The following is a 19,540-nucleotide window of genomic DNA, read 5'->3' on the forward strand; positions in this document are numbered from 1 at the left end:
CTATTAAACTATTATCTTGCTTGTAGTACTTGGTTTCGTAGCTTAGTTATAGTTAGTTCTTGTTTGTTTAATTGTATGTTTCTTATTCTGTATTATACATTTCGAAATAGATATTAATTAAAGATACATTTAATATTTAAAGAGATGGGTTTTACGCTTATATATATTCAGTAGGGTAGGAGCGATAATTAAAACGAAATTAAAATAGTAATGATCATCCATTGAAAAGAATTTTTTTCAATACTTGTGTATGTTAATTGGGCGACATAGTCCATACGGCCACACTAGAAATCATAAACTGTTTGTTGTTAAATAAAATAAACAATTAAATTATTGTCTTAATTCCTTCACCTTTACGGACAGGCAATAACTTAATATATAAAAAAATAAACAAAATATATAAAAATACAAAATGTAAGATAATAAAATTAAAGGGTATTTAGAAACCGTGGAAACTGTTTTATTTTTGCCTTGTTTTGATTTCGCGACGACGTAGCCGCATATAGCATCAACATCCACGCTGGCCATGGGGCACTGACCATGCCCATAATTGAATTAGCGGCCCTGATTGATTGACTGTTCCAAGATGCAGCAGCAGATGACCAAAAGACCGTGTGCCCTGATCCTGATCCTCCTGCTGCTGGCCACCGGCGCGGCCAGCGGTCAGAAGCAGTACTCCAAGGCGAGAAAGCTGGAACTGAGGTGGGTCAATCGGATGACATGGGTATACAGCTTACTAATCCTTAATGCCAACCTCTAGGGAGGATGTGCGCCGCATGTTCCAGCACGCCTACGAGGGCTACCTGCAGCACGCCGCCAACTACGACGAGCTGCGTCCGCTGACCTGCGACGGCCACGACACCTGGGGCAGCTACTCCCTGACCCTGATCGACGCCCTAGACACGCTGGCCACCATGGGCAACTTCTCGGAGTTCCGGCGCGTTGCCCTGTTGCTCGAGGAGAAGATGAACTTCGACAGGGACATCAACGTGTCCGTGTTCGAGACGAACATCCGCATCGTTGGCGGTTTGCTCTCGGCGCATCTGCTCTCCAAGCGAGCTGGCATCGAGCTGGAGCAGGGATGGCCCTGCCAGGGACCTTTGCTCCGACTCGCCGAGGACGTGGCCCGGCGATTGCTGCCCGCATTCGACACAAACACGGGCATGCCGTACGGCACGGTGAATTTGCGCTACGGCGTACCCAAGGGAGAGACCTCCGTGACGTGTACGGCGGGCGTGGGCACATTCCTCATCGAATTCGGCACCCTGAGCCGGCTAACCGGTAACAGCATCTACGAGGAGGTGGCCATGCAGGCGGTCCATGCCCTCTGGGCCTATCGCTCGCCCATCGGACTCTTTGGCAACCATATCGACGTACAGAGTGGCCGCTGGACAGCCCTGGACTCGGGCATCGGTGCGGGCGTGGACTCCCTGTTCGAGTATCTCGTTAAGGCATCCGTGCTGCTAAATCGACCGGAGCTCTTGGAACTATTTCATGAGGCACGTGCGGCCATCGACAAATACATGCGCAAAGAGGACTGGTACGTGTGGGTGGGCATGAACAAGGGCCACGTCACCCTGCCCGTTTTTCAGTCTCTAGAGGCCTTCTGGCCCGGCATCCTCAGCATCATTGGCGACACGGAGCCGGCACTGCGCACCATCTCGAGGTACATTGGCGTGTGGAAGAAGTACGGCTTCCTGCCGGAGTTCTACAACATCGCGGCGGGAGAAGCATCGCCGAATCGGGAGGTCTACCCCTTGCGGCCGGAGCTGATCGAGTCGGCCATGTACCTCTACCGGGCCACAAAGAATGAGTACCTGCTAGAGCTGGGCGAGCACATGCTGGAGACGCTCGAGTTTAGTGCCAAGACCAAATGCGGATATGCAACGGTGAGCAGTCGTCATAAGTGGCTTAAATATAGTTTTTGCAAATAGTAATGCTCACCTATTCCAGATCCGCAATGTGGTCACCCATGAAAAGGAGAATCGCATGGAGTCGTTCTTCCTGGCCGAAACGAGCAAGTATCTTTATCTCTTGTTCGACGAGGACAACTTCCTGCACAACGATGGCTCTGGCGGCGAGCTACTGTCCACCGAGGATGATGTCTGCGTGGTGCAGGCTGGTGCCTACATTTTCAACACAGAGGCCCACCCCATGGACATGTCGGCAATCCACTGCTGTCACGCCCACAAAGAGGACATATACGCCTCCCTGGACCTGCAGCGCTTCAGTCCACGGGCGATCTTCGAGAGAAGCAGGGAGCGCCAGGTGTCGGCGCAGGAGCAATGGATGCCGCAGTGTCATCCGGAGAACCACGAATATTATTACAAGGAGCCGGAGCCGAATGTACAGGGGCAGGCACAAGAAGCAGGAAGGGCAGGAGCAGCCACCACCACCATGGCCGTGGATATTGAGGTGTTCGATGAGTTTCAGCAGCCCGCCGGCGAACTTCTAGTGAGCAACTTCGAGCGGATACGCGAGGAGCGGGAGCTGAACGAGAGCCTGCAGAGATCAGAGGTGCCACGTAACCAGTTGACCGTCAGTGATCTGGACGAGTTTTTTGCCCAGCGGCGGGAGAATTTCGCCACCGCCTCCGACGCACTTAACTATGTGCTGGCCTTCATGGGCAACTACACGATGGACGTGGCCTTCATCCGAGGCCTGCAGCTGTACGATGGCAATGTCAGTAGTGTCCTGGGCACAAGTGCCCAAAAGGAGTACGAGTCCCGCATGAGATCCCTCTGGCAGCTGTACGAACTAGAGCAGCAGTTTGCGGCCAATATCCGGCTGATCCAAGGCTTGGGTTTGCTCACTTTTCAGGCGGACAGTGAGCGGATGCGTAGTCGCTTGGCGGAGATGTTGGACAGCCTGGATAGGCCAGCCCACTTGGAGGAGGAGCAGGATGCGCAGGATCTCCAGGAACTTCAGCCGAGAGTGGTCAATTCTTCGTCGTCGTCGCCCCAGTTGGGTAACATAAGAGAAGTAATTCTACAGGCGCGCAATAGCTATTCCTTGGCCATGGTCAATACCACGGCGATGCAGGAGTTCGCCATCCGCATCTACTTGAGTGGGACCGCGGAGGCCGGCGTTCGCATTCACCCGCTGCTGGAACCCGCCGAGCTGGTGCAGGAGGAACGGATGAGACCACTGAAGCTGGCGGAGGAGCGGGCGCTCTTCAGCTACGCCCGGCGAATAGTGGACTTTCGGAAACGAATGGCTGACACAGTGGACCGGCTGCAAACGCTCATGCAAGACATTCCGCCGGGCAAGAGTAAAGAGACAGATTCTCAAGCCATCAAGGCGGATGCGTCCACTGTTTACGCTCAAACGGAAGCCAAGCAGCAGGCGCAGAAGTTGGAAACGAAAAAGCAGCCGCAAACCCAGATTAGAAAGGAGAAGCTGACGGAGGAGGGCTCAGGATCGGGATCGGGACAAGACGAGTCCGGCGGCTCCGTGTGGTCGCAGTTTGTGCAGACCATACTGCGCAAGACCACAGTGCAGCGGGTCAAGTTCGATGAGGACGTGCTGCTGGAGAAGACGCGCAAGGCGCTGGAGAAGCACGCCCGCAAGGAGCTGCCGCACCACCTGTTCGCCTGCCACCGGCCGGAGTACATTGAGGGCTTCGCCTATCGGGACTTCTACCCGGAGGCGCTGTAGTTTCCCTTGCAAACAACACCTCGACAACTAAACACGACTGATCTGTAGATATATGTATGTAGTTAGTTACGGGGGTATTCGCTTTGGTGGCTGGCCAACCACAAAGACAATTCTCACTGATCTTTCATTTCCAATCGTCTCGAGGTTTCATTGAATAGCGTTTGGAGAAAGTGTTTGAAGCAGATATACCTCAACCTCGAAAGATGACCATCATTTTTAAACAGTTCCCCAGAATGTTAACGATCATTATACTTTTAGAACTGGACATATTAATAGGATTGTAATATGATTTAACACTGGACATGCATTTGTTTGGAAAACATATCTAGTTTAATGTATAAACAATTTTTTTATTATATTTTTAGCTCTGATACTATTTATACATTCAACAGAAAAATTAACAAAAAGTTCTTAAAAGCGGTAATACTCTTTCCATATTACCCGTATTTAAATATAAGTTCAATTAGATTTTAATATTAAATTGTGGTTTTTTAAAGTTGACTTATCCCCCATTTTGTATATTCAACTTAGGAGAATTGGAACAAAGAGTTTGACTTAGAAATACTTAGGGTCATCTACCAGGATAAATATAATAACAATACAACTAGGAGTACCTCTTCAGCTAGGTAGCCAAACGTCAAGCGGCTTAACTTTTTTCAGCAATTAATTTATTTATTTATCCCTAATTTCCCCCATTTTATTGTGGAATAATCAAGACATTACCAGGGCTCATATAATGTACCTATAATAATCGTATCTAGAATTCGAGTGCTTGGGTGTGCGTGTAAACTATTTTCAACGACTGTTGTTGGCTGTATTGTAATTAAATTGATTTATTTCCGTATTTATGCATTCAATTAGATTCGATTAAGCTGAAATTGACGACATTGAGAGCCAGTTGCACAACCCCAAAAAGGATATAAAGAATTAGGCAGCCAAGTGCCGGATGTGGTTCCCATTCCCACCTCATCCTTCGCCCCTAAAGGATTGCGGCTGCGATTGTTTGGACACGCAACGGCAATAGCTCGAATGGGTTTATTTTCGGAAATCGCTGTTTACTTCAAGGATTCGGTTTTTGGGCTTGTACCAAATTACGCCAACGACATGAAATGGAGAAAATATTTGGTTGGATGTGGGAGCCCAGTGATGCGAAAGCTTGGTGAAACTTTTACAATTTAAAGCGAAACATTTGTACTTTCTGAGTGGAGTTTCCAAAGTCGCCGAAAGTTTTTTGAGACCATAGTATTAGTCCACTCGATATAAAATGTTGAAGCCCGAGCGATTTAAAATTTGTTATGAGGGTAAAAATGGAAGAAAACAACACATGTTTACTTCTTTCAAAAATTATTAAAATAAAATAAATTATTTGCCTTAAAACAAAAAAAAAATGTTCCTCTTGCAAACGCAGTGTTTCTTGAGGTTAAAAGTTTTAAGTAGTTAATTTTCTTAAGATGCCGAAATTGATTATGTGACGGTAATATTAGTCCGATCGACATATAATTTGGTATATGGGAAAAAATTTGAAAAATTTGTCTACCCCTTCAAGTATCACGGTACAAGACTACCACTAGCTACTTCCCATCACTGGCTGGATTCCTTTTGGGGCCTTTCTCCTGACCCAGTCGCACACTTCGTGGACACCCCGGAGCAACTGCTGGGGAAATTCGCCCGACAGGCGCCTTTGACGTTGACGAAACTGTGATTGTGGGTCACACCACCATCGAAACTGACACCCACACCCATTCCCATTGGAAACCCCCCCTTTGAGAACTCCTTGGGCGGTGGGTGCGTCGTGGGGATGCGTGTGCAGTATTGGTAACATAGCCTGCCATCCGACAACAATGGGAAAACTTTAATGAGTACAAGTTGCTGCCAAAACAGAAAGACAGGTGCAGACAAACGGATTCGGATTGTCGGACAAACGGACGGACGGCGTCCTTGCTGCAGTGAGTCCGCAGCTAAGTCAAACGAACCGAGCACGTCACGGGCTGCGGACGGATTCCTTGGTTATTGGGTAGCAAGAGTTCCTTCGGTGGTCAGGAACAAGAGTAGGAAGCGAAAGTGAAAGTGACTAAGCGACAGGGTCACCATGAAATCGAAGCTCGAAACCACCGACGAAGCCGAGGAGGATGGCGAGGGGCAGGATCATCACGAGGGGGATCCAAAGCCGCTGCCCTACAACTTTGAAAAGGAGCTGATCGAAGGGTCCAACCGACACATCCGACTCTACGAAACCTTTGTTCCAGTGAGCCAAGGTACAGTAGTATTTAGTCTCTCGTGCCTGATAATTTCAAAACAAACTTATTGCAAACAAGCAATCCTGTAAACAAAAAATGGATTTCTGTTTTTAGTCACCGGAGTTGAAATTGGTGAACATTCGACTTCGTTTTTTTCGTTTTCACTTCGTCACTAAACTAAAAACATTAATTTTGGGTTTAGTTTATGAAGGTAAAAAAACAGGTAGTTCCAAATATTGAAAACATTAAACAAAATAAGACAAATTTGAAACGTTTAAAAACTTTGTTTAATTTCTAAGCCAAATTGTTAAGCTCCAAAAAAAGTCAAAACAATAACTTTTACATTTGAAATAAAATCATTCTTGACTGCAACAAATTTATTTGTCAATTTTCAAAAAACCTCCTAGTTTTTGGGTTTAAAATGCTATAATTTAATGGTCACAACAAAAAACCAATCTAGGTATCTGCATTAAAAATATGTAAAACTGTTGGCTAATTACTGTATTGAAACCAGTTATTTTTTTATAATTTCCTATTGATTTATAGTTTATCCCCTAACCCGGAAGTTCTACGCCCAGTTCGAGCAGCGTCAGCCGCCGAATCCATTGCGTTACCTGAGACACACTTGGCCGGAGAAGCAGTTGGAGCGGCAGAGGGAGCTGGTGAAGGCGGTCCCGCTGCTGGAATCCCAGGTTTACGGCTGGCTTCCGCTCCAAAGCGGAGAACGGGCCACCGGTCTGAATTTTCTTCAGGCCCCAAAACTGCGCTGCGGAATGACTGTTCACGGAGAGCGATTGATCGCGGAGAGGATTACGGAGCGGCCCCCTTTCAATGGGCTCAGGTTTCTGCTCCACTAATCTTCCGGCTGATCCTTAAATTAACTTCAAATTTAACAACTTGGTTCTAAACTATTGCATTACAAATTATCGTTATTACCTTAATAGATTTTTAAAATTGTGCAGGATTACAAATTAATTGCCTTTGAAGTATAATTTGTTATGTGTGAACTTGAGTATTTGCTTTTCTAATAAAATAAACAATGATTTTACATTTAAAAATACATTTTTAAATAATTATTTATTTTCTCAGAAGTACTACGGTGAGTTTGTACGATGTAATCCATATTGCCTAAATTTAAATTTCTGGCTTTATATTTTAGCTCTAACTTATTTCGTTGTAGTTCGAGGGGTAATGTAAGCTGTCTGGACAGGGTGGCATCTCTGTCTCGATAAATTGGATTTCAGGGTTGTGTTGTCGATATATTTTTGTTTATTTATTTAGGTTTCTCTCTACTGTTGCTTTTAATCAGTCGAATAAACTACTTGAAATTTCCAACTGAATGAGTAATGACCGCAGAAACCGCCTGATATCCCCGCAGTAGTCGCACAATATGGTTAGTGCGGTTCGCCGGATTCATTCATCCGGATAGAATGAGAATATAAGGCCGAAGGCGCAGGCAACGGAGCCAAAGGTCGCGCTGCAGCCGGCGCTTAATCACTTTCGGTTTTCACGCTATATACATAACATTACAATTATATTGATATGATCGCATCTACAGGCTCATTCGAAGAAGGCGCACAAAGCCGCCAGAGAAGCGAATGCCCAGAAGTCTGCGGAAACGAAAACGGATTGCAAACCGGAAGAGGCCAAACAGGCTCAAAACCCAGGCGATCATAACGAAGGATCGCCCACGGGCGACCAGTTCCTTGAAAGTGTGCTCCAGACCCTCTACAAGTCATGTATGTCCCGAAATTGGAGTGCAAATTCGTGTTTTTTAGGGTCTGAGCGTTTTTAATTACTTAAATGTCAAAATTGGTCATAAACGACTTTTTACGGTTGTTAACCTTTTTTTATATTTCTGTTATCCGGAGGTTTCATAACTCGATCTACAAATTTGAGTAATTTGCTTGAATTTGCTTAAATAATTGAACCATTAAATTATTGTATTTAACGTCTTTTTGGCCAAAGTTCTCTTTGAGACTTAAGTTTCATAACCCGATGTACAAACTAGCTATTGGCTTAGATTTGCCAAATTCTTTGGTCATAAACTTGTTGTATTTAAAGTCTTTTTGACAAGTGTGCACTTGGAAGGGAATTGGGTTTAATGACCTTTTTTACCATTAGCAGCATTAATATAATCCCAAAAATCTCGCAGGGCTTCAGGTGCGTCGCCTAGCGGAGTTTGCGATGACCGAGCTGGGTGGAAATGAGTTTCTGGAGGCCATTGCGGCTTGGTGCGCCCGGAATCCGCATATTGCCATATGCCTGGTGGCCGGCGGTCTTGTCTTCATGCTACCCTTTCTAATAATCTTTGGTTTCGGAATAGCCACCATGTTGATGACTTTCACGGGTCTGCTGGTGCTAGAAGGTAGGTTCTCATAAACTTTTGATTGGAAAAAAAAAATCTAACAAAATGGTCCCCTTCCACAGGCACTCTCCTCACCATCGTGTCCATGGTTTTCTTCGCCTGCCTGGGCGGATTCGCCATTATTGTTCCTCTTTTCGGAGTCGCAGCTGTGGCTGCCTACTTCGGATTTGCCCAGGTCTACGGACTTTACGATGGTATGGAGCGGCACAAGAGCGCTCTGGTTAAGTTTGTAAGGGACCAACGAAGGACCTACGATTCACCGCTTTCGCCGCCGCCTGCAACCATTTCTGAGGAACCCACCTCAACTTCATAAGGCAATATTGCTTGCCCAACAAACATAGTTATTAACACAAAAAAGACCAGTGCTTGGATAGATCCTTTAATTAAAATATATGACCTTGTTAGTTACAGTAGAAAGTGTGAATTCTATCATGCGGGGTTTCGAAAGAATGGTATTGTCTGCGAGCTTACTTTTGTGAGTATTGAGGAATACTTCATTAATTCAAAAATCGCGCCTTTATATGATTGAAAAAGTTGTCGATTAGACACCTGTGAAAATATAATCGGCTTTTTGGCTAAAAACATCGATGCTTATCAATGACATCGGTGGCATCGATGTTTATCCATCTCTAGATTTTTGTTGAATGTAAAAGTTAAGTTCGTTAAAAAAAAAAAAAAACAAATACCTGCTATTGAGCAGACAAAATTAATTTAGACGTGGTGAGTAGTAGGAAGTAAAATAAGTTTCACAGTATGTGCCTGAAAACAGTGGTTCTTCATAAACTTGAGTTGCCAAACAACCACACACACACATGGAATCGCTTGTATGGGTGAATGTTTATACAAGATAAACGGTATAAATAAGATTACAAAGCTGGTCTGGAAATAAGTTCGCGTCCCGTTATTAATAAGCTTCGGGTAAATAATGAAATGACCCCAGGGAAAAATGTTCTGAACTTTTGGTTTTCCCAAAAGGGAGTTTTAAGTTATCCGTGGAGGAAGTAGGAGATTTCAATGCATGTTCTTAGAAATAATAATATTTGAAATTTCCACTGAGATATCGACCAGTAACATCGAGTTATCGGAACAGCGGCAGCCATCACTAGTTGCGCAATGTTAAATCTTCGTTTTTCAACAGAATGATAGTGTTTCAATCGACTAAAATTTTGTGTGCAAGAACTTGAGTGAGAAGTTAACAGTGGCAAGAAAGAATCGTTAGAGACAGATACACATCGATAATTGATAGGGCCGATATTTTTAAAATCGATTACCTCTAACAGAGCAATGTTGGAAAACGTCGAACTAACAGAGCAATGTTGGAAAACTTCGAAAGGAAGAGAGATACACAGTTTTTTTTCGAGAAGAGAGATTCGCGTTAATTTGTGCCAGTGAGTTTTAAATAAACAAATCCTGCTCTAAAGCAGATTAAAATCCCTTGGACGCGGTAAGTAATGCTGTTGAGAAAAATTCCGCTTGGAAAAAAGAGTTATTTGTGTGGCACTTAGAGCTGGAAAGCAAGGGCAAACAAGTAGGTGCGGGGGCTGGAAGAGGTGTATGAGCGTGCGCCTGTGTGTGAGCGTTGGAGCTGGATACACACAAACAGCATTTTTATGTATTCTCCCCCATGAATCTTGGGCTTGTTTTGCTGCTTGCTGGAATGTAAACAAAGCTGCAGACAGGAAATCGTGTCTGTCCGAATTAAAGGCTCATTATCTATCGGCAGTGGGAGTGGGAGCAGGTATTCTGTCCAATCTAGAACTCCAGAGTAGGAGTTGGAGCCAGAATCCTTCCTGTGTGTGTGTATGCACGATCTAGGGGAAGTGTGGCAACTCTGCGCAGCATTGCATTTGTATGCTGCACTGCGGCCCTTTTCTCGCACTCTCTCCCTCGCACTCTCTCTCGAGCGCCGTGTTGCAAGTGCTTCGTTCTCTGCTTTCTGCTTTTCATTCTGTTCCGTTTCAACGACCAGTTCGGTCGGTCGCATTTTCCAGAAGCTGCAAGTGAAAAAGGAATACGATTTTTGTTTGTGTGTTTGATTTTTTTGAGTGCAAGAAATTTGAAGAAGTGCCAAACATAGTAATTAAAAAACTCAAGGTTCGTGGCCAAAGTCTTCGGCAGGTAGAGACACACACATCTACCTGTGGGCGAGAGAGAGTGTGTGTGTATGTGTGCGCTTGTTTAATATACGCAGCATATTTCTTATGCTGCGGCATCCCAAAGCGGAAATGGGGAGCTGAAAAAAAGAAAACAAATAAAATAACTGACTAGCGGATGATTGCTAAGTCTGTGAAAAGAATCATGGAGTTTTGAGATTCGTTTTACTTCAGTTCCTTGCTTAGACACCGACACACATGTACACTGAGCTAACCGTTAAGCCAAATTACTCATATGTACATATTCACCGTCTCTTTCTTGCAGGTGTGGTGTAAAGCGCCTTAATCACCAAGATGAGTTACATGCCAGCCCAGAATCGAACCAGTAAGTACTTTTTTCCTTTCCCCCTAAATCTAAAACTCCGCCCCTTTCGGATTGAAATCCACTTCCGAGAAAGTGTGCAAAAATAGGACCCATACAACAGACACAGTGAAAAAACAATTTTTGACAAAAAACAGCGTTTGAGGAACTTTCTTATCAAGCTAAGAGGCGTATTTGTTCATCTTGTCCAAATGCAGTTATTGTATTTTTCAAAATCAAGAAACCAAAGTCAACGCCATTTTATATGAATTCCCTAAAATTAAAGAAAACTCTTTTAATTTCATTAAAATCGGACGATGTTGGGTGAATTAATTTTCCGGTTAAAATCGATAAAAAACGATTTTCGAGTTGTCGGTTTTTTTTCCTTAAGAACTTTCTTTTTTTGCAAATATATATTGACGTTACAATTGAAAAGTATAAGCGTTTCGACTTGCCAAAGTTAGCTTCCTTTCTCGTTAATTTTAAATATTTCCATTCAAACCGTGAACATTTTAGACGATGTGAAATGGATTTAATTAATAGTGCTTAGATCGCAATTAGATGTAAATTTTTTATTACATTAGTTAAAATGAGATCTAAACTGATTTAAAGAGGGATGTAACACACAGTTGCCCTATTTGTCAGAAACAATTATCTCCTTTATCAAAATACTATAACAACCCCTTTCCTATGGTAATTGAAAGTTGCAATGCTTGTTTTTGAAAAGATAGCCAAATGTGACATAAAGTATTTGCTTTTGTCATTTGTTCTTGATGCTCCCTTTGTTTGTGTTGTGAAATATATAGGGTAACTATCCTATCATTCAACCACCCCAGATTAATAATTTATGTTCGTTCTTTGAGCTGCCCACATTTACATACTTGTTAATGCTTCAACATACACCATTTGGATGATCTTTTTTGCTGTGTGACGAGCAACCACCGAAGTATCCTGTGTCCTTACCCTTACCACCAAATTATAGCTGTTTCTGCTCCTTTGGATTTTGCAATTTAGAATTTTTTGTGAGGACACAGCTAAAAGGAGAAGGAAGGAAAATGCTTACCTCCCTCTCTCTACCGTGCTCCTTTTTGCCACTTCATTTGCAGTTTGCGTTGGTTGGTAAAAGAGGCGTACGCAGGACTTTGTAAAAGGGTTATTTGGAAAATCCAATAGCTTTTTGTTAATCACTTTTAATATGTTCTCCACTTTTCACCCATGAATTATTCAGTGCATGGAAAAAATAATACATTCTAAGTTCTGTTATTAAAAAAATTGTCGAGGTCAAATAACTTGAACAAAAGTGGATACTAGACTTAAGTTACAAACAACTTCTCGATTACCCGATTTTCTATATATTGTATGTAAATAACTTTTCTATAACTCCTTCAATACTACGCCTCTGTTAGGTACCCTTTGAAACTTGATTCCTTCCCACTTCCACTGCCACTGGCACACACACACTCTACCACACGCGCACTCGAGTACTCGTATATGTGCACGTGGCATTCCTTACCCACCCACTCGCTTTCTCTTTCCCTCTGCCGGGACCTTGTCCTCCCTCCCTGTCTTCCAATCTCATTTTCGACTTGGCTGCACATTTTCTTCAACTTTTTTTTGTGGTACTACTGCTGTGCAGAATTTAATTAGTAAGCAGCAACTTCCACTTAAAGGCTCCGCCCCGCCCCTCTTCCAGTTCAGCTGTACTTCGTTTGAGTGCACGGCCCACTCGAGGGATAAAGCGAAAAGAAAAAGCGCCTAATCGATTTGGGATATGAAACAAAATGGGATTACAATCCTACGTGCTCGTAGCGAACCAAATTAAGCAATTTTAGAATAACATAATTTATTGGTGTATCATGCAGGCTTAAAATATTTCCATACCTCAAAGATTTTCTAGATAACATTGGACAAATTTTTTTTGTAGGGTTTTAACCCTGATCTCGAGAATCCAATTGTTTGTCGGCAAACAAGAGTTCATAATTAAAAAAGGAAAACAAAATAATTATTTATTTTTAATTGTTTTAATAGTTTACATTTTTTACAGACAAAATTTAATCCATATCAACAAAAAAAAGAGATAGTAATATAATAAAAGTTATAACATTTTTAAAATCTGTCTTTACGGACTGTAACCCGATTCGAGTTTATTTGAATCCATGTTGTTCGGAAGTTCAATTTATTAAGGTTTGTCTGTACTAGTGAAGAGTGGGATCAACAAAGGGGGAGTTTGAAATTGCGAATGCAAAATGCAAATGCATACAAAAGGGGCGTGGCCGCACTGTGTCCGCGCATAAGTCAAACAACAAAGGCAAAAAATCGAGGCCTGAAACGGCATAATTAAGACGGAAGTGGCAAACAAAACGCCCCACGAATCCTTTTGCCAGGACCCTCTCATGTGTGAGCACCATGAGCTCTAAACTTTGTGGGAATATCCTGCAGCGTGCAATTTGTCACGCTTCAAAGTTTTCCTTTTGCATTTTTTTATACGTTTGTATGCAGCGATGCTGCTCACTTTGCTGTCAGTCGCTGTCGTTTCCCATTTGGCCATCCTTCAAGAAAAAAAATTTGTGGCTTTGAGAGGGTTAAGGGGAGGGCATTGGAACGAAACTCAAATCCAAATCCTAGGATGCTGTGGTGCTCTTAGTCTAATGGCCATGTTTTCCGTTGTCCTGCGCCATTTTTGCGTTTGAAGAGATTCACAAAAAGGAATCTATGTATGTATATATTGAACGCAAATATATGAAAACCGAAACTGACAATGCTCTTGCTCTTTTGTTGTTATATTTTGGAAGCCATAAACCCAGACTCTGAGAAATGAAAACGTAGATTTGAAAAATGGGATTAGAGTATGGAATTAGGATTTAAAAACATAACTTTATCTGATGTTTTTTTTTTTTTTTTAATTTTGTAAACTTCATTTTCAAATTAAGAAACTCTTTGCAAGGGTATACCTTAACAAATTACTACCTTACCTTGGCTTTGTAATCCATTAGAGCGTCTCTAATGCACTGATGGATATCCTTGAAAGACAAACCCCTTCTCCCACCGAAAATATATACATAAACCTATCCACGCTAACACATTCTTCACCCACCTTGCAGTGTCGCATAATAATCAATACAATCCGCCGGATCTGCCGCCAATGGTGTCCGCCAAGGAGCAGACTCTCATGTGGCAGCAAAACTCGTATCTGGGCGATTCCGGCATCCACTCGGGTGCCGTGACCCAGGTTCCATCACTGTCCGGCAAGGAGGACGAGGAGATGGAGGGAGATCCGCTGATGTTCGACCTAGACACCGGATTTCCACAAAACTTCACACAGGACCAGGTGGACGACATGAACCAGCAGCTGAGCCAGACGCGCTCCCAACGTGTCCGTGCTGCCATGTTTCCGGAAACCTTGGAGGAAGGCATTGAGATTCCCTCCACCCAGTTCGATCCCCAGCAGCCTACGGCGGTGCAACGTCTCTCGGAACCGTCGCAGATGTTGAAGCACGCGGTGGTGAATCTGATCAACTACCAGGACGACGCCGAGCTGGCCACCAGGGCCATACCGGAGTTGATCAAGCTGCTGAACGATGAAGATCAGGTGGTCGTTTCCCAGGCCGCCATGATGGTCCACCAGCTGTCCAAGAAGGAGGCCTCGCGGCACGCCATTATGAACAGCCCCCAGATGGTGGCCGCCCTGGTGCGTGCCATCTCCAACAGCAACGATCTGGAGAGCACCAAGGCTGCGGTGGGCACGCTGCACAATTTGTCGCACCATCGCCAGGGTCTGCTGGCCATCTTTAAGAGCGGCGGAATTCCGGCACTCGTTAAGTTGCTTTCCTCGCCCGTGGAGAGCGTCCTCTTCTATGCGATTACCACGCTGCACAACTTGCTGCTCCATCAGGATGGCTCCAAGATGGCCGTACGCTTGGCCGGTGGCCTCCAGAAGATGGTCACGCTGCTGCAGAGGAACAACGTAAAGTTCCTGGCCATCGTCACCGATTGCCTGCAGATTCTCGCCTATGGGAATCAGGAGAGCAAGCTTATAATCCTCGCCTCTGGGGGACCGAACGAATTGGTGCGCATTATGCGCTCCTACGACTACGAGAAGCTACTGTGGACCACCTCGCGGGTGCTCAAAGTGCTCTCCGTTTGTTCCAGCAACAAGCCGGCCATCGTGGACGCCGGAGGCATGCAGGCGCTGGCCATGCATTTGGGCAACATGTCGCCGCGTCTCGTGCAAAACTGCTTGTGGACGCTCCGCAATCTGTCGGATGCGGCCACCAAGGTGGAGGGCCTCGAAGCCCTGCTCCAGTCGCTCGTCCAGGTTCTGGGCTCCACCGATGTCAACGTGGTCACCTGTGCCGCCGGCATCCTCTCGAATTTGACATGCAACAATCAGCGCAACAAGGCCACCGTTTGCCAGGTGGGCGGTGTTGACGCCCTCGTCCGTACTATTATCAATGCTGGGGATCGCGAGGAGATCACCGAGCCGGCCGTCTGCGCCCTGCGTCACTTGACCTCGCGTCACGTAGACTCGGAGCTGGCCCAGAATGCCGTGCGTCTTAACTACGGGCTGTCGGTGATTGTGAAGCTACTGCATCCACCATCCCGCTGGCCGTTGATCAAGGCCGTCATCGGGCTAATACGCAATTTGGCCCTTTGTCCGGCCAACCATGCCCCGTTGCGGGAGCACGGGGCCATCCACCACCTGGTGCGCCTGTTAATGCGCGCCTTCCAGGACACAGAGAGGGTGAGTAGTTGCTGGTTTGTTAAGCTTAACAAGTGTCTTGGTACTGATTCCCACTGTTCGTGTGCATTTGCAGCAACGCTCCTCGATTGCCACCACGGGCTCACAGCAGCCGTCCGCCTACGCCGACGGAGTACGCATGGAAGAGATTGTCGAGGGCACGGTGGGGGCCTTACATATCCTGGCCCGTGAGTCCCACAATCGGGCACTCATTCGCCAGCAATCGGTAATACCGATCTTTGTGCGTTTGCTGTTCAACGAAATTGAAAATATTCAGGTGGGATAACAGTGTTTTTTTTTTTTGCTTAAGAGAACTCCGGATACTAAACGGTTTATCATTTTAGCGTGTGGCTGCTGGCGTTCTTTGTGAGCTGGCCGCCGATAAGGAGGGCGCCGAGATTATTGAGCAGGAGGGCGCCACCGGGCCGCTGACCGATCTACTGCACTCACGCAATGAGGGCGTGGCCACATACGCCGCTGCCGTGCTCTTCCGGATGAGCGAGGACAAGCCGCAGGACTACAAGAAGCGTCTGTCAATTGAGCTGACCAACTCGTTGCTGCGCGAGGACAACAACATTTGGGCCAATGCCGACCTGGGCATGGGTCCCGATCTGCAGGTGCGTGCCAAGTAGGCTATGGAAATACGAGTTCGGCGGTTTTTCCCCGTTTTCTGTTCTGATGATTCTCATTTGAAATCCCGCGCGAGAAGCGAACGCCGCGCTCTGTACATAAAATTGTAAATTTGTAGAACACTTACTCTAGTCTCAAGCATTATAAAATGGTATCCATATTAAGTATCGACCTATATATCGCTTGCGTACGATTTCGATAACCTATTTTTGAATTTAAATATGATTTTGATTTTTATGTTCCGTTATTTGCTTTTCTTGTAACCCACGAATCGATAGATCGTAAATGTTAGTCGATAAGTAGGTAGCTGTAGAAGACCATGGATTACGAATACCCATTCCGATTATTTCTCATCGTATTTAATTCCTAAACACACCCCACCACCCTCACTCCTTTCCAATTATCCCCCCAAAAAACATCCCAACCAGAAACATAGAAACATGAATTTAAATTGTTATACTCGCTGCGACAAATCGAACTTTGTTTATGTTTAATTATGATTTTGTAATTAATTCACGTTCTTTATTTACTTTTCGTTCTTTTCTTTTTTTCCTTTATGTTTACTTTGTGTGTGTAAAACCAAAACAAAAATTCACTATAAACACAACTGCAACGGTAAATGAACCTAAACAATCAATGACGGATAATCACTGCACCAAAATCTCACCAACAACAATCAATAAACGCGACTCTCTCTGCCTCACTCTTGCCGCCCCGCTCCCCCACAACAACAACCCCCTTCCCCCTTCTCTCTCACCCTGTCTCTCACATTCACTTGCAAACTGACGTTTGCGTGTGTCTTCTTCTTTCCTAACAACTTTTCACTTCTGATCCATCCCAACAACGAATAAATTAAAACGAAACTGTAAAAAATACATCAAACACTTACGATCACGCACATATACACACACACGCACACCGACCGATAAACCGATAAACAAACACGAAATTGATCGATCACAGGATATGCTTGGACCTGAAGAAGCATATGAGGGCCTGTACGGACAAGGTCCGCCCAGCGTGCACAGTTCGCACGGAGGTCGCGCATTCCATCAGCAAGGTATGTATGTCATATGCATAAGAAGAGACCCTGAACCTCGAACCCCCCCTCCGCCCCAAAGAAGAAGAATCCCCGCATAGCCCCACAAAAAAAAAAATTCAACTAATGGGAACGTTTACAGGTTGAGACAATTTGATAACTCCTTGGGCCCCGCCCCCCCAAACCCCGCATACATTTAACCGTTTTCGTGTCTGTTCATCATTCAAATAAGCACTAAATAATCGAAGCTAAAACGTTAAGTTCACATCTCAAGTACTCCAGTGTGAGCCAAATCCCTTTTCCCGTGCCACTAGATCGCTAGATCTCTTTAAAACTCTGTATCCATGCTCGATAACCCCCTGATTTACGTTACCCCTTAATTTCAACGACTGCATGTTAAGGATATTAGTAAATGACTTTAGTTTGTGTGCGTTTTCTTTGGTTATTTAACCATACCCTCGCCCCTTTCCACTTGGAATTTTTCCATAAGGTATTAATTTCTAGGGAAATCTTAAAACATTAGAGAAATTGTTACAATTCGGATGTACTATCGGTGTCTTGTAATTTGATGGCTTCCAAGGAGGCCGTGACGCCCATTAAGAGCTTTTGGGATGAATATTATACATTTAAATATTGTGCGACGTTGGGCGTCAATTATGTTTAACAGTTTTTGAAGAAAAAGTATGTGATATTATTAAAAAGTATTCGCGGATATTTGGCCCCATTTCTCAGTTTTCCCTCTCGAGTGTCTGTCCCTGATAGCCTTTAACGAAAAACACTGTGGACTTAACACGTAGTTTGAAGATCTTAGCACCACACACACACACAAAGAACAACACCTATAAATCATCAACTGCAAATAACAACGAAATTCAACTAATTGAAGAAAGGATACTACCAACGCCAAAAAGTTTCGTTCTCTCTTTCATTCAATTGCATACATAGCCGGGATAAATCATCGATTGGACCGAGAATGATGAAGCAATATTTATGTTTCGTTAATACTTTTGAATATTTATCCTTTTGTATACACATACACATACCTTCCGTTTGTTTCATTAGAATGCATTTACAATTCAAATATGCCATCAACGAAGCAACTTTAGTTCAGTTCGGTTCAGTTTGCATGTCTCGTAGTCTGCGATATTCGCATAGACCTAGTCACCACCTATATTCATGTATCTTATCCTGTACATATATCTCTAGTTTATAAGACGTGTGTGCATGCAGATTTGAAAGGACGTATTCCAATCGAAAATAACAGATCTTTGTCGTGCCGTATTTAGTTTAGAATATTTAAGCCGCTTTCAGCGATTGATTTTTGTTGATTGATACTTTAGTTTAATGTGTAAAGACGGCCGTGTATGAGTGGAATCTACGTTTCGTTTGAATTAGGGTAAACAATTTAAAAAATAATATTGTCAAAGGAAAACAATATAGAGAGGAATACTTGGTTATTACGTTCGGTTTACGTTTGTTGTTTATATTTGGCGAGTAATGGAAAACCCATAGTTTAATATGTGCTCGATTCCAGCGAAAGACGATGAATCCACTTGTGCAGGACCCCAAGATGGTGCACCAACCGTTGGTTGGATTCAGGCGTTACGAATCCTGTTTACTAATCATAGTTCTTCCCATTATTCTTTCCCCGTTCTCGTTTGTCCGCAGGATATGATACTCTACCAATAGATTCCATGCAGGGTCTGGAGATCAGCAGTCCGGTGGGCGGCGGCGGTGCTGGTGGTGCTGCCGGCAATGGTGGAGCGGTGGGCGGAGCTGGCGGTGGCAACATCGGCTCCATTCCGCCCAGCGGCGCACCCACATCGCCCTATTCCATGGACATGGATGTCGGCGAGATCGATGCCGGTGCATTGAACTTTGATTTGGACGCCATGCCGACGCCACCCAATGACAACAACAATCTGGCTGCCTGGTACGATACCGACTGCTAGACGAGACTAGATCGAGATGCAATGACGACGAGCCGAGCTAAGGGTAAGGGTCGGGATTCCATTCGACCCCAACAAAAAATAATATTATATATTAATTATAATGCGAACGACGCAACGCAACGGCAAGAAAACCATATTATATGATGCATTACATATTATCCACATAAACGACATGGAAAATTAAACAAATGTTTGCAATAGAACTCGTACATTTCTCTTTACATGGCGTTCTTTTTATTTGCTGTCCAAATGGGAATAAAAATGGAAACTAAATGACGAGGCAAGTTCTTGCTGATATTAAAACTGATTTGATGACACTATTTTCCTGGGGCTAGCAATGCTTTTCTGCCAAAACTTGATTCTAAACCTTCTTCAGTTTCAATCGCAATTTGTGTACTCTTTTCAGCAAACAATTAATACTTTGTCAATTTATTTTTAAAAATGTGCCTCCGCCCGAAGATTTTA

General features: G+C 44.2%; 4 protein-coding genes across 8 annotated transcripts; all 4 read left to right on the forward strand.

The window, feature by feature from the left end:
* The first annotated feature begins 488 nt into the window (after positions 1-488).
* On the forward strand, positions 489-4,972 carry LOC108136314 (ER degradation-enhancing alpha-mannosidase-like protein 2). 2 transcript variants are annotated; one of them, XR_005977959.1, is made up of 4 exons: positions 489-702; positions 761-1,889; positions 1,954-3,711; positions 4,519-4,972. XR_005977959.1 is itself a non-coding variant. In XM_017257412.2 (3 exons), the coding sequence occupies exons 1-3, from the start codon at positions 587-589 to the stop codon at positions 3,655-3,657; spliced, it is 2,949 nt and encodes a 982-aa protein (XP_017112901.1). In that variant the 5' UTR covers positions 489-586; the 3' UTR covers positions 3,658-4,501. The 2 variants fall into 2 exon arrangements, 1 of the variants encoding a protein (XP_017112901.1); XM_017257412.2 differs by lacking the exon at positions 4,519-4,972 and having other exon boundaries at positions 1,954-4,501.
* Positions 4,973-5,560: 588 nt separating this feature from the next.
* Positions 5,561-6,859, forward strand: LOC108136191. The gene is made up of 2 exons (XM_017257190.2): positions 5,561-5,912; positions 6,441-6,859. Exons 1-2 carry the CDS (start codon positions 5,747-5,749, stop codon positions 6,749-6,751), a joined length of 477 nt encoding a protein of 158 aa, XP_017112679.1. The 5' UTR covers positions 5,561-5,746; the 3' UTR covers positions 6,752-6,859.
* Positions 6,860-7,156: 297 nt separating this feature from the next.
* LOC108136272 lies at positions 7,157-8,675 on the forward strand. Its single transcript, XM_017257341.2, has 4 exons — positions 7,157-7,287; positions 7,453-7,633; positions 8,050-8,262; positions 8,325-8,675. Exons 1-4 carry the CDS (start codon positions 7,285-7,287, stop codon positions 8,573-8,575), a joined length of 648 nt encoding a protein of 215 aa, XP_017112830.1. The 5' UTR covers positions 7,157-7,284; the 3' UTR covers positions 8,576-8,675.
* Positions 8,676-8,875: 200 nt separating this feature from the next.
* LOC108136270 (armadillo segment polarity protein) lies at positions 8,876-19,296 on the forward strand. 4 transcript variants are annotated; one of them, XM_017257337.2, is made up of 7 exons: positions 8,876-8,982; positions 10,681-10,740; positions 13,818-15,457; positions 15,531-15,731; positions 15,799-16,071; positions 17,048-17,144; positions 18,792-19,296. In XM_017257337.2, the coding sequence occupies exons 2-7, from the start codon at positions 10,710-10,712 to the stop codon at positions 19,073-19,075; spliced, it is 2,526 nt and encodes an 841-aa protein (XP_017112826.1). In that variant the 5' UTR covers positions 8,876-8,982; positions 10,681-10,709; the 3' UTR covers positions 19,076-19,296. The 4 variants fall into 4 exon arrangements, with proteins under 4 accessions (XP_017112826.1, XP_017112825.1, XP_017112828.1 ...); XM_017257336.2 differs by lacking the exon at positions 8,876-8,982 and adding an exon at positions 9,576-9,706; XM_017257338.2 differs by lacking the exon at positions 8,876-8,982 and adding an exon at positions 10,216-10,356.
* The last annotated feature ends 244 nt before the right edge of the window (positions 19,297-19,540 follow it).

Source organism: Drosophila elegans, unplaced genomic scaffold, assembly GCF_018152505.1.
Source record: "Drosophila elegans isolate 14027-0461.03 unplaced genomic scaffold, ASM1815250v1 contig_149, whole genome shotgun sequence".
Taxonomy (NCBI): Eukaryota; Metazoa; Arthropoda; class Insecta; order Diptera; family Drosophilidae; genus Drosophila; species Drosophila elegans.

Coding starts and splice junctions, on each gene's coding strand:
- LOC108136314 (XM_017257412.2), top strand. CDS start 587: ATGCAGCAGCAGATGACCAAAAGACCGTGTGCCCTGATCCTGATCCTC. Junction 703..760: donor GCGAGAAAGCTGGAACTGAG/GTGGGTCAATCG, acceptor GCCAACCTCTAG/GGAGGATGTGCGCCGCATGT. Junction 1,890..1,953: donor CCAAATGCGGATATGCAACG/GTGAGCAGTCGT, acceptor CACCTATTCCAG/ATCCGCAATGTGGTCACCCA.
- LOC108136272 (XM_017257341.2), top strand. Junction 7,634..8,049: donor CCAGACCCTCTACAAGTCAT/GTATGTCCCGAA, acceptor AAAATCTCGCAG/GGCTTCAGGTGCGTCGCCTA. Junction 8,263..8,324: donor GGGTCTGCTGGTGCTAGAAG/GTAGGTTCTCAT, acceptor CCCCTTCCACAG/GCACTCTCCTCACCATCGTG.
- LOC108136270 (XM_017257337.2), top strand. CDS start 10,710: ATGAGTTACATGCCAGCCCAGAATCGAACCA. Junction 15,458..15,530: donor CCTTCCAGGACACAGAGAGG/GTGAGTAGTTGC, acceptor GTGCATTTGCAG/CAACGCTCCTCGATTGCCAC. Junction 16,072..17,047: donor GCATGGGTCCCGATCTGCAG/GTGCGTGCCAAG, acceptor GATCGATCACAG/GATATGCTTGGACCTGAAGA.
- LOC108136191 (XM_017257190.2), top strand. CDS start 5,747: ATGAAATCGAAGCTCGAAACCACCGACGAAGCCGAGGAGGATGGCGAG. Junction 5,913..6,440: donor CTTTGTTCCAGTGAGCCAAG/GTACAGTAGTAT, acceptor ATTGATTTATAG/TTTATCCCCTAACCCGGAAG.